Here is a 13,929-nt window from a genome sequence, read left to right as displayed (position 1 = left end):
ACACGAATTTGTAGGACACAAACAATAATTCTGTTCATATTTTACATAGATAAATCCTGCCAGCAGAAAATGAAAACTCATGGTGCAATCCACACCTGTACTTTTACAGGGGTGAACAGGACTATAAAGGAAAAACAGCTTTTCTGCAAGCCGTTCCCCATTCCTCTATAAATACCGAGCCAAGTTCTGCCGTTGCAAACAGGAGACTCCTTTCTATTAAAGTCAGCAAGAAAGCAGATTTTGGCATTTACTCTTTTGACAGAACATGTGATGGTGGTTTAGATTTTTTTTACAATGTATTAAGAGTACATGTTACACTCATGACCTTTGCATCCATCCATCTCACACCAAGTTAAAGACGTTACCCCTAGCAGCTAGGTAAGCGATAAAACGAAAGCCAGTCTTTACCATGGATTTTGTTTTCTATTGCACAATGAGAAATGTGGAGGAATGGGCAAAAAGGTATGACAGGCATATTTGTGCACTCCCGTGCATGTGTTCAGCAATGTGGGTGCACAACTCCTCCCTCCTGCCAGAGGGTGCTGGCTCTGCCCCATCTCGGCTGGCACTGCAGTAGGGAGGTGGCATCTGACACCTCCTGCTCACACTGATGGACCTGGTGACCACACTGAGACCTTCCTTGGACACCAACAACAGATTGAACCAACTCTCTGTGAAAAAACATGAGGGGTGAAATCCCGACATCCTGCCCGCTAATGGCAAAACGCCCAATGCCTCCACTTCACCTGCATGCCTACGGCATCCTCGCCTAACTCCCATTAACCCTCCTCCAGTTGCCCAGGTAACTCAGAGTCATACAACGCTACGTAGAAGAGTATTCAACTCCTTCTCTGCCCACCACAGACAAACTCCTAATGGTGCATTTTACCCAAACAGCCTCCTTTCCCACCTGCCAACCATGCTACCTACCACCATCATCAGACCAACCTGCAGCAAAACCTTCAGAGCCCCTTGATCCAACTTCACTAAACAACATAGATTTACACCTTCTGAAAAGCTAGCTAGCACTAAGCAAAGTAATATTGTTTCTTCCATCGATACAGTATGTAAAATGCCCTTATTGAAATAATTTACTATTACTTTACAGCCCCTTAGCTGCTCTAACAGAATCACTCATTTGATGGAGAGGAACCCGCCTGGTTTTACACCAGGGACACAGAAAGGATTGAGCTCCTGTTTGCGTATTTGTGCATTAGTACTATCCGCTATGAAATGGGAATTTTTACTTGTTGCTTTGCAAACAAGTTTATTTTGTGCAAATAACTTTATTTTGGGCAAATAAGGTAACTCGGCAAGAGGTGCTGAGCTGCTATTAAATTCTTTACATAAATTCTCGATAATTTTAATTCTTAATAAACCCTTCACTTCCTACAGGCATTGAAACTGGAATGGCGTGTTTTTCTGCACTCTCCACCCATGCAATAGCATTATGTTTGTGCATCTGCAAATATATACGCCATCAGCTGCTCTTCCCAGCTCTCCAGAAGTCCCACATTTCAGAATACACTCCATACAACTTAGGACATAACAACTGTTGCCTTCATTCTAAAAAAACACAACCAAATTGTAGCAGATTATTGGCATGGTTTGCCCAGGAATCAGAGGAAGCTGAACCAGAGACAGCAGCTCCTGGTTGTGTGCTTAAAATACAAGACCCGTATGCGGTGTCATTATTAGGATGAAACAGCCTGTAGTCAGCAAGGGGTTCAAATTTGCAAATACTACAGAGGATTTTATTTCAGGCATAAGGTTTAACCCAATTTTTTAGCAAAATCTCCTTAAGCAAGAAGAAGGAAGACAAAATGAAGGTGTAGTGCGGTTGAAGAAAAGCAACGTGTAGTTTGCATACAGGTCCTCTTTCTATACTACATACACATTGCGGTTGTTACACCATTTTAGGGAGATCCTCCTAAATTTTTGTTATTCAGCAAATAAGCAGCAGGATTATGGCCTATGAACAAGACAGCAGCCCTCTCATACAGCATGTCTTCAGGCATAGAGGAGCAGGGATCCTACAAAGTCATTGTACATGCTATAGCCCACAACGGCTACCTAAAAGAGATGGAGCACTTGCATGGAGACTTGAAAGCATTGGGTGGAAGGTTTTATCTCTTTTCTGGGAGTCCTTAAATATTGACAGCTGGGATGCTCAGGTTTGCTGGCCCGACTTTGAATCTACATCGTCTCCTTGTAGTCAATACTGACTCCACTGCAACGGCCCAGAGCACGGGAGAGTGCTGAAGATGACACAGGTAGCTGCAAGTGTTGGTAGCTACACTACAGTTTTGGAGGAACACGGTTCTAAAACATACATGTAGTTTGAATCCGGTTTCCTCTATAATCAAAACATGTTGTTTCATCTGCAAAACATCAAGAAGCTCAGAACAATGCTTACGCTTTTCCACAATGGTGCAGCAAAAACTGTGTGTTTTAGGAAATCCAAAAATGACTAAGACTGCATTCATTTCTCTGCACCTGCTTTGAAGCATCAACAGGCTTGTTTACAACATCAAAATTCCCAAAATACTTACTTGTGGATGAAACAAGAATCCCGGGGAAGGTCTCAAGTATTTCTCTTTTAAAGCTTCCAGTGGGTCAGTTAACTTTCTTTTCTCTACTCTGTAAATGTTAAAATTAGATTTGCTTGTGATGAATCGGTCTCAGATATTAATAAATATACAGCTACTCATGTTTAAAATAGTCAATTATACATCAAGTAGTTTGTTTCTCAGAGATAATGGTAAAAGATAAGGAAGTACAGTCAACTCTCGATTCCCGCATACAACTCATGACTGCGGGCGGGAGCTGTGAATTGCCATTAAAGGGAGATTATACCATTTACATAGGAAATAACCCCATTTCAAAAGACCGGCAATAATTATAACAGGAACCAATGACTAACTACCGAGCACTTTTATGAAGAAATAAGGCAACTGAGTGTGGTCTCCACTTGGAGGAGAGGAATTCGAGGCAACAGGAGCCTTGAGCAGTGGGTCCCTTCTCATCTGCTCGTGCAAGACATCGCAGCCACCATCCTGGAAACCTCTCCTTGTGCATGGCCATGCACAAGCAGGGCGAGAAAGGCGGGCTTGTAGGAACGCACTGAATCCGATATGCCAGCAACAAAGACTGCGATCAACTCGTGAGCATTTAGGCAGCGAAACGCAGCATGGATAATTCAGAAGCAGTGTGGAAATTTTAGGTTTTTGCTTTTTCTGTTACTGATGTGTACGGTTTAAGGGACAGATCCTGTTGTCCATATGTAAATGCAACTCACGGCAAAGGAAGGCTCAGTAACAACTGGCCTCATGCTATGCTGCCAGAATTTGTACAGATTTCATTAGTTTGTAATGCAGGACCATAAAACACGGATCATTATTTCCACTGCTTCAGGCATTTAAAATGAATATGACGCAAAGAAAACCTATGGTCTAATACAGATACCAATCTGGCACGAACAAAACCATCTCAGTAAATAGCATCATATCCTGTTTCTTCATAATGCATACCTGTTGTCTTATGCGAGAGCATTCTACAAAAACTTTGCCCATAGCATTTCTTTTTCAGATAAAGTAATAAATTAACAACATTTACATGGCAGTAACTTTTTTTTTTACAATAGGCTATAAATCAGTCATTTATATTACAGACAAATATTTTTATGGCTAGTATTTCTCTATATTATTATTATTATCTCTCTGTATTTTTAGATGCATGACTTTGGCTGGTTACAAATATACGAGCAGAAAGGCGAAGGGCAAAGAGGGGCTGACATACACAGGACGCACGTGAAATCCAGATCCCGGTGAGATCCATCTCGGCACTACTGGGAAACACCGAGGGGTCAGGATTTTACCACTGGATTTTAAAACCTCAGCTCACTAACAGTGTCTGCTTGTGCACACGTCGAAGCCAACGACAAGGCTCCCACTGATTTCATAAGGTAGACTGGATTAACTAGCCCACTGGTTAGGCTTTGTACACACAAGGACGCTGCGCTTTCAATTATATTAATGAAATGCACAGATAAATCAACCCATTGCTCAAATCAGTGCAAAAAAAGGCAGAAATCACTCTCAATTTCCATACTTTTTATACACCCTAGGACAAATTTGCTTCTTTGTTGTGCTTATGAGATACTCCTACTTAATTCAGGAGGAACTAAAAAGGTGGTGTACAACTGGCACCCTGGTCAGATGCTCTCTAATTTCCAGGGGAAGGCAGAGGTAGAGGGCAGTAAAGGCGAGTGGGCAGCATTTTGGAAGAAAAGGAATTTGAGGCAAACAAGTGATGTCAAATACACAGTAAATATACAAATATTCGATACTGATGCCAATTCGTTTCTGGGTAAGAGAATATATTCAACTTCTGCACATCAAGCTGTGCAGGTTAAACTAATGACTCACTGCAATGAGGGCAGTCATGAAGACTTGCTAACTGCAGCATTACCGGACCCGGGGTTTGCTCTGAGCAGCTCAGATTTGAGGCGGTGTGCGCAGGTCAGCCTGAGCCTGGGCCGCCCCATGCCCCGGTGGTGGCATGATGCCTCCAGGGATGGTGGGATGGGAATAGGGTTGTCCTGCATCTGCGGGCAGGTGGCCCTGGCAGACCTAACTGCCTGTACCAAAGGATGCCGAAAGGCAGCAGATAGTCCGTTACCTGTAAATGGGATCCATAAAGAACGGGGTGGGCCTGGCGTGCTGCAAGGAGGACTCCGAAGCTTTCCTTTGCTCAAGGTCGCCTCCTTTCTTTTCTCCAAAGACGTGGTTTTTCCGAGGCTCGGCTTGTTTTGTGCCGCTGGCTCGACTTCTGCTGCCCATGCTGAGATCTAGAGGCTGGTCCTGGCTTGCCGCAGAGGGGGCTGCTGGCTTTGAGGTTATGGGAGTAAGTGGCTTCTCCTCCTTACGCTTTATGGTGAGGTCAAAGGGAGACTCAGAGCTTCCCTTTGGGATCTTCTTTATTTCACTGGGTGATTGGGGCTCCACTTTCAAGGGTAACGGTCTCAAGTCTCTATCAGGAAATGGATACATTGATTGAGAGAATGCTGGAAAAAATGGGAGGGGAAACATGGAAGGGTAAGGTAAGGCTCCAACTTTTTTGTCTTGCAGCCCCACAAGTCCTGTTGAACCAAAGTACTTTTCAGCAATAGAAGCAATAGCCTTTATAGAATCATTCACCGCTCCTGACACCGCAGTCTGCTCCTCTAAGGATGGTGAGAAAATGGAATGATTGCTGTGGTCTTTCTTATTATTTATTGAAGCCAGGCTCTGCAGAGAGCTTACTTTGTCTTTGAACATTTTACCATTTTCTTTAAATTTCTCTTTCTCACTTTCAATGTCACTTTCCAGATCAGAGCCCGAGGTGGTTTCCAGGTCACTGCCACTGGGGGTACTGACATCGTCAAGGTCAAGGTCACTACTCTCTGACTGGTCACTGAGTTTCTCATGCGGCCTCTCTTCAGAGGACCTCTCTGGTTGAAGCTCCACTGGCTTATTCTCCCCTACTGATGGTTGCTTATTTAGTGCCTTCAAAATATCCTGGGTGGCTGGCAGTATCTGAGGATTTGTCATGAGGGGACTTTGACTTTTGTTTGTCTGATCTGTGCTCGGTAGTCCTTTAACAGGAGAACTAGTAGGTAGCAAAGGTGGCCTGTGGTACAAGCCTGAAGGAAACAGACCAGGGAAGCTAAAAGAAAATCCAGGAGCTGTTGGAAAGGTAAGACCAGCAGGATGCCTATTGGCTCCAAAATAGTCAGCAAGGCCCGGATTTGCATGATTCATATTAACCATGGACGTTTTATCCATAGCTGGGGTTCCAGGAAGTGAAATGCCTTGGCCAAAAAATCCTCCTGCTGCAAAATGGTTCTTGCCCTCACAAAATCTCCTGTGTTTATTTAAGGAAGACGTAGTGCTGAACATTTGTCCACAGTCTTTGCACTTGATTTGGGTTCTGCAATCAGCATGCATGCGCTTATGACGACAAAGGTTTGAAAACTGAGTATAGGATTTATGGCAGACCTCACCTGTATGTAAACAACAACAACAACACATCTCAGGCTTTATGGTAATTGCCCCCACCCTCAAAATTTTGCAAACACCACCACTTTTTTTACCCGCCAAATGTCAATTAGGAAGTCGTAAGGAGAAGTCTGGGTGCACAAATGTACAAAAAGCTATTGTACTCTTCCAAAACAAGGCATCCAAGCAGACAAATGTCTAAAGACAGCACCAAAACCCGCTCCAACAAACCAAAAAAAGTCTGAAACCACTAAAAGACAAAGTTTCCTTGTTTGCTCTTTGTATTGCACAGTGTCGCAGATCTGGTACCATTATTCCGTATTGCATTAACACCCAGAGCCCCGCGAAGAGCCGCGGCTCGGTGCTGTAACACTGTACGAACCCACAGTGCTCCTGCGCGAGCGAGCACTCATGTCTTCAAATGACATCCATTTATGTCACTATTCACATGTGGAAAGTTAGTCATTAAAATAAATATTTGCAGGACCAGACAGGAGATAGATAGAGCTGCCTCACAGAGCTTTCAGTCTGCAAGACCACAAGGATATGAACGAGGTGAAGGAGGAGACAACCAGGTATTTCTGAGTGCATAACCTTATTAACAAACAACATTTTTTTCCACTTACAATTAAGAATTTAATCTCATGAAAGTCCAGGATAGAGCCTGAGTAACCTCAGTCTAGTACTCTCATATGTCCAAAGCATTTCTATTCGTGTAATGCATAGTGTCCCTACAGGTGTCTGGGATGCTGTAACTCTAAACGCCACGTCTTAATAACTTTACTAGTCTTAATATTGCTTATTTGTCTCTTGCACATGAAAAAATACACTATATTTCAACAACAATTTCCTTTAAGAATGCAACTGTATTTATTTGCATGTCCGATGCTCAAAACAGCTCGATGGATTTCCTTTCAAACTCCTCTGGGAGGAGAATAGCTCCAGCCTCACAAAAGAAGCACATGGAGAAAGCCCAAAACCATGGAGGGGAGGAGATCTACCTTGAGCTCATGGGCCTGATCTAGCCTGCGACACCTGGCACATTGGATCACGGCTTCCAGCAACTATTTTCAGTAGCAGGAGGCTGAAAGTGGTCCCGGTGGTGCAGAGCAAGGCACTATGAAGTGTAAATCATGTCGTTGAAGCAAATGGGATTTTGCATGTCCCTGATTTTATGGCTGTTACAAACCTTAGGGACCCAATTGGGGCAGCAACCAAATTATAGGTCCATAAGTTAAAATGTGGTTTCAAAGAGGATAATGCTAGGCTCCTCAGTGCCTTTTTATGTCCCCTTTTGTCATCCTTTGGATGAGCAGGGGCATTGAGCAAGTCCCAAGGTTGTGCTATATCTTGTGCTCTTCAATACGCTAAAATTTGTCCGTACCTCTGCACTACCTTGCTTCTAACTGTATCAGCTCCAGCCTTGTTGAAAAACAAGGCAGCAGTATTATCGGTAAGCAGTGTTATCCCTCTGTAATAAATCCTTTTTTTTTTCCAGCCAGGAAAAAGCATATGGCTGCTTTATTTTTATTTAATTTCTGTTATATCATAAGCTCTCATCTTTCACACATCAAAGCCACACAACAATACACATTGTGTATTCTGAGGCCTTTTTAACAATCATTTTCATGATTTGAGACAGACTGACATAATTTACAATGGCTCTATTTTAAGCCTGCAAAGGAAACTGAATTGAATGTATCCCATCCTGCACTCTTGGTTCCCATGAACTGCAATCACGTCCTCTAACTTCCACTCGCACCGGGGCCCGCGCTAACCTTCCTGCTCCTCTAAATCTCTGCCCTTGAGAAACTTGACCACTTGTTGTCATCTCTTAACTGTTTACCTCTTCAGCAGGCTGCTTCATATCTCAGCAACAACGCTGCTATTGTTCAAGGGCCTGATCCTGCCTGATCCACCCGTTTTCCCTGTTCACGTCCCGTTGACATTCCCGGGACAATTTGTGGGGTAAAGAGTGCAGAATTGGGCCCACACACAGGAAATTTGCAATGCGGTAATTCAGGAAGAATGTTTGTTGCTGTGTATCAGTTACTGTTCCTGCTGGAAATATTCATTCACAAGGAAAGACAAGAAAGAAAAGAGAGAAAACAAAAAATAAAATGAAAAAAAAAGAAGAAAAAAGATGGAAAAGAAAGGAAAGAGAAATAAGAGACAAGAAGGAAGAGAAAAAATAGTAAAGAGAAGAGAGAGAAGAGAAAGGAAGAGAAAGGAAGAGAAAAGAAAGAGAAAAGAGAAGAGAAGAGAAGAGAAGAGAAGAGAAGAGAAGAGAAGAGAAGAGAAGAGAAGAGAAGAGAAGAGAAGAGAAGAGAAGAGAAGAGAAGAGAAGAGAAGAGAAGAGAAGAGAAGAGAAGAGAGAAGAGAAAAGGGAAGAGAAGAAAGAAAAGAAAAGAAAAGAAAAGAAAAGAAAAGAAAAGAAAAGAAAAGAAAAGAAAAGAAAAGAAAAGAAAAGAAAAGAAAAGAAAAGAAAAGAAAAGAAAAGAAAAGAAAAGAAAAGAAAAGAAAAGGAGAAAAGAAATTATTCTAGTTCCTTGAAAATGCTTGATTTTCTCTTGATAAGTACTTTCTGCTTCTTTTTTTTGAAAATGTTTTATTTGCCTATTTAACATAGAACTATTTTTTATTTCATATAGAAATATTTGTTGTTTTTTGTTGCAGTATGAAGCTCTGATTTTTCTGCTCTTTTGTCCTATTTTTAGCCTAATCAAAGGCATAAGGTTTCCGCTCCCACAAAAGAAAGTCACCTCCATACTTCACAGCACAGAATCAGACCTCTTAGCTTCACTGTTGAGGTCTTACACAAAAAGCTCCCCCTGCTCCCATCAGGTGGATCACAGAAACCAAAATTAAACTGACCAAAATGGTACAACTCAAGTGACATATCCATAGGTTTGCACAAGCTTCATCTTGGATATTACGGGCCAACTCCTCTCCTTGTGTAAAGCAGGATAACTCTTATCAACGCTGATAGAGTTATGCCTAACATATAGCAGCAGAGCAGCAGACCATATATATTTTTCCAGGAAAAAAATCTCCAATGCATACATTTGCAAGGCTAGGCTAATGTATAATTAAAAACAAATCATGCTTTGTGAACTTTTGATCTTCTACCAGGTATTGTTGAGGGCCTGCTTCTTATTCACATGACTGTATTAAATATAACACTTCACTCAGGTAGGCTAGAGTGGTAAGCAGGTGAGAAGGGGTGTACTGGCACAGATTTGGTCTTCCTAAAGTTTGGGAAGTTCTCCCTTAAAGAACATCGATACATTATTAAATTATTATTCTCCATTAATATATTCAGAAGTCAACAGGACCGAGAAATATTCTACTCCAGAAAAAAGCAAAAAATACACACTTACAATTGAGAGATATCCTTACAAACTATTAAGGAAGATGCAAATTAATCATTTGACTAAATATATTTTATCTCAGTTTTAAAACTAAACCAAACCAATAACGGCAATACCATTAAAATATGTAAATATTTATTATTATAATCTCAATCAAACAATTAACAGTTGTACTGAGGACTTTACCTTTTTGAGCATAAAAGTTATTTAAAACTATTTAATGAGGTGCTGCTTGCTCCAGGTGCCTCTTGCATTTAACAGGCAGTCTATTAAATCCATGGGCTTTCAAGGCTGGCAAAGAAGTTTTGGGGCCAGGTCTGAAGCTCTTACTCCCCAGAGCAGTCTTACTCTTGGGGACCATCACCTGAAGCCTGTGTGTAACATGGCATCAATGAAGAGCACACCCAATGCCCCGCTGATTTTGGAGGAGACTCGGTGTAAATCGATTGCACCACCTCGACCTCTGTGGATACTCCCAGGAGCCAGGACTCCTCAGATAAGTTTGTGTTGTAAGATCTACCTCTTTTTCATCACATGACTTCTATTTCCAAGTAAAACTTTGTTTAAACTTTACTAGATGGGGGACGGTTATCAACTTTAATTGCTTCCATGTATCAAAGCAACAGAAGCCGAGTTTGATTTCTCCTATTACACCTTATTATACCCTTTAAATCTTAGCGCCATACTTTTAAGCAACTGACTTGTAAGGGAAGCTTCCCTCCTTGCAGCTTTTATTGCTCTACAGACCCCAGATTTAACACAAACTCCCAATCTGGCTCCCAAATTGCAAAAATTCATCTCATGTCTACGCTCACTCTATACCGGGATTGTCTCTGGACCCCTAATTAGCCAGCAGTTAAGTTTGCATATTTTCTGCTTATTAAAAAAATTACTGTAAGTACTATTTTGAATATGTTCAGTCTATTATGGCATGTGGTTTCTATTTGGAGAGGCTGGAGACTTTGTGAAGGCAGTGAGTAATTACCTTAGCGTTGGTGAGTTTTCACTCAAGCTTGGGCGGTGTACTGTAATAAGAGACAGTTGCCATAAACAGACTGGTACGAGTAAATCATGGTGTGTGGCCTTCTGGTGGAAAACAGATATCTCCTTTAGGTGACCCTACCTCCCTCCCATTGCTCAGCAAAGCCTACTGAACATGTGGTCTCCAAACCCTTTTATTCTGCAATTACATGGCTGTTATTCATAGGTTGCTCAATGGGTTTTCATCCCTCACACTGTACATATGAAGAATACCAGTTGCTGTTTTGATTTATCAGAATAAATAGTAACAAAGAGCATTTGAGAGATTATTTCATTTAAGACAGGTGCCACTTACAGACTTTTATGTAGGGCATTGCAACAGGACCATCTGAAGACTCCCTTACCTGGCCAGAAGTTACTGTTTTCTAATAATTATAATCTTTAAGTGTAATTACTTAACCCGTAATCAGGTTTGAAAATTATCAGTGATATTTATTATTGGATCTAGTTATACATTTTCTCATTGAAGAAGCCCAAACCAAAAGTATTATCTAACCCAATGGCAGATATACAGACTTCGCACAAATTAGTCTTTCAAACCAATACTCCTCCCCTTGAGGAATTATCTTAGCATGCGGCCACTGCTTTGTCTGGGTGTGGTGTTGATATTTTGGTAAATTACTGTTGAGAGCAGCAAAAGATTAAGAAGTTTAGCGGACAAGTAGGGGAGGTGGTCACAAGGTGACATTTAAGCCATAGCAGGTGTCTGAAAAGACTGTGGTGGAGATTAGTGCTAGCAAGAACAATGTCCTTAAATATTTTCTGCCTCTACTTCCCTGGTGAAAGGGAGAGAAAGCAACCTGCAACATTCCCGTGCACCCAGCTTCCCCATCTCCTAGCAGGAACTGGCTCAGCAGTAAACAGAACCTGTGAGACTTTGAGGATCTGATTTATAGCCCGGTACAGCGTCAGGCCCACATACAAGGCAAGTTTTACTGCTGGAGCAGCTGTTGGCAAAGATCTGAGAGCTCAACTCAACACTTAAATTCGGGGCATGCAAAGAAGCCTCAAGGAGGGCAAGCTCCTCTGACTGAAATACACTGCTTTTAAGGTTTATTTTCCAACTCCAGCAAAAGTCATGGCATCTGCTGTGGAGGCTCTTTGGCCCAAAATTAACTTCTAAAGCAAAGCAGCCTTCCAGGTACTGCTGGCTTTGCCTAATTCCCAGCGTGTCCCGACCGTGGTGGCAGCCGCTGCCACCCTCCCCTGCCCACCCTGGCACTGCCACCTACTCCCCTGTGCCAGCACTAATGCTGCCCTGCACAGCAGGGCCAGATCCAGCACAGGGCACAGCACTGGGGGGCTGCTGCTCGTGCAGAGGAGCAGGAAGGAGAGCAGTCAGCTTAGCGTGGTGCAAAGCAATGAGGCTGCAGCCACCGAGCCTGGTACGGCTCCTTCTCGCTACATCCCACTCCCCACTTGCTCTTTGCATCTGTGTGTGGAAAAATATCCCAGGGACAACAGGTACATTTATACAGCATACAGTGTCTGCCTGAAAAGGAAAATCAGATGAAAATAGTGCTTTCCATTGGACTACGAATTACCCAGTACTCATTTAATAACTCACAGCCCCCGTGCAGCCAGCAGGAAATTCAAAGGGAGCACAACACAACCTCCTGCTTCCAGATTACGCTGCTTTTCGACAAAAGAAGTAACACTTAGCCAAAGACGTTTAGTTGAAGACTTACATATAAAAGGTTTGACACTGCTGTGGATGTGTTTATGCTGTTTGAGGCCTGAAGAAGTGGCAAAGGTTTTGCCACACTCTGGACAAGCGTGAGCACGAGCCCCAACATGCTGGGAACGAATATGCCTCTGAAGGTTGCTGGGGTCCGTGAAAACCTGCTAGGAAATGAGTACTGATTAACCAAGAAACTTAACTGCGGAAGAAGCCAGTTATTACAAGAGTCTTTTAAAATTCAAACCTTGGAGCTATTTGGGAGTATTTAAGATTAAAAACTGTGGCTGCATTGCAGCCTCACTAATGGGCATCAGTGGGAGCTGTGCCTGCAGGACGGGGCCTCAGTTTCCCAGGATCAGCCAAGTATTTGGCGGATCTGTTAACCCTTTTGCAGCTGCTGCAGCAGATGCATTTGACCCTGACATTAGAAATCGTGCTTTTGAGGTCAAGGACTTCACAGAAAATGAGTCAAAATGCGGCTGCTTGAAACTTCTAAGCATTACTGCAATAGAAATACTTTATAGCAACAACTGAGTGCCTGACAGTAAGAAATCCTGCACGCAGTCCTAGCACTCAGGGCTTGGTTGTGTTTTATGAGTGTCAGCTCAATATAAAATTCCCATTATTGCAGCAAATCTACTTAAAAATGAGAAAGTCCTCATACAAAAGGCCCAAGCTTTGGGGATCTGATAAAAAGCAATGCAGAGCACCACATCCTATATAAATAATCTACACAGCAAGCACGGTGCTGGGAAGTGATAGAGATGCTCTAGAGGTGAGATAGTTGCGCTCACTTAGTGCAGCTGGGGCCCATCGCTATTTCTTGTTTTGATTTATATTGCAGTAATGTCCTGAAGTTTCTGGTCCCAACAGCTGGCACACAGCCTAGGGAACCCATCCACCCTGCATTTCCCTGGGGTTTATTGCCCCTCAGTGGTCCTCTTACACCCCACCAGTCCTCACAAGGTGCCAAGCCCTGAGCTCAGGGATTCTCAGCATCCTGCATCAGTGCTCAGTTCAGACCCCACAGCCATTTCCAAATCAAAGGGGGCAGAAAAGTAACATATTTATAAAGTAGAAGTGTAAACCCTTGAGAAACTGTCTGGAGCACGGCAGAAGCCTTACACCCTCCTGCATCCCAGCCCTGGGCATCCCCACTTCCATGCTCTCGTGCATCCAGTGGCACGAGAAGCACCAGGCAGCCTACAAATTCACTGTACCTTGGCACAGTTTTCACACTCATAGTGCTTCCCACTGTCGTGCGACATTTGGTGACGTATCAAGTTTGACTTCCAGTTAAAAGCTTTGGGGCACTGGTCACACTTGTACTCCCTCTCCTCGCTGTGCGACAGCATGTGCTTCTCCAGGCTGTGGAAACAGGAATAGGGCTTAGTGAGGTCCCATGCACACACATGGGTTTATCAGCAGTTTGTAGGAAGAGGAGACAGCAGAGCACACAATTACAGCAAAAAAAAAAAAAAAGCGCCAAAGGCCCAATCCTGACAGACCCAAGTCCTTTGAGTACCAGGCTCACCCCAGCTGGGAGGGAGAACATCCTCCTCCCTACCAGAATAACACATCCTCTCATGTTTTGCCAAGCCACTTGCAAATGCTCCAGGAGATGCTGCTGCCATCGCTCCCTAAGGAGATTATTTCATATACCTCTCAGTAATTCACTCTGGTAATTCTCCCCTGCAGTCTGAATTACTTCTACCTTATGACTTTCCCTCTAAACACACCTTGGATCCCACCACCTGACTTAACTCCACTCCTTTGATGGGAGTCAAATTTTCTTACA

At 43.0% G+C, this 13,929-nt stretch overlaps 1 protein-coding gene across 7 annotated transcripts in view; it reads right to left on the bottom strand.

The window, feature by feature from the left end:
- Positions 1 to 13,929, bottom strand: part of MECOM (MDS1 and EVI1 complex locus) — a 354,166-nt gene that overhangs the window by 18,744 nt on the left and 321,493 nt on the right. For 3 of the 7 annotated variants that reach the window (XM_076341393.1, XM_076341395.1, XM_076341397.1), the window contains 4 exons: positions 13,352 to 13,499; positions 12,139 to 12,295; positions 4,681 to 6,043; positions 2,553 to 2,640 (listed from right to left, as the gene is read on the bottom strand). In XM_076341393.1, coding sequence (XP_076197508.1) covers positions 2,553 to 2,640; positions 4,681 to 6,043; positions 12,139 to 12,295; positions 13,352 to 13,499 — 1,756 coding nt within the window. The remainder of the gene's footprint in view (positions 1 to 2,552; positions 2,641 to 4,680; positions 6,044 to 12,138; positions 12,296 to 13,351; positions 13,500 to 13,929) is intronic. The other 4 variants (XM_076341394.1, XM_076341396.1, XM_076341398.1 and 1 more) reach the window with 3 other exon arrangements.

Source organism: Aptenodytes patagonicus, chromosome 6, assembly GCF_965638725.1.
Source record: "Aptenodytes patagonicus chromosome 6, bAptPat1.pri.cur, whole genome shotgun sequence".
Lineage (NCBI taxonomy): Eukaryota > Metazoa > Chordata > Aves > Sphenisciformes > Spheniscidae > Aptenodytes > Aptenodytes patagonicus.
The sequence above is the reverse complement of the archived record's forward strand: the minus strand, read 5'-3'. Positions and strand labels throughout refer to the sequence as shown.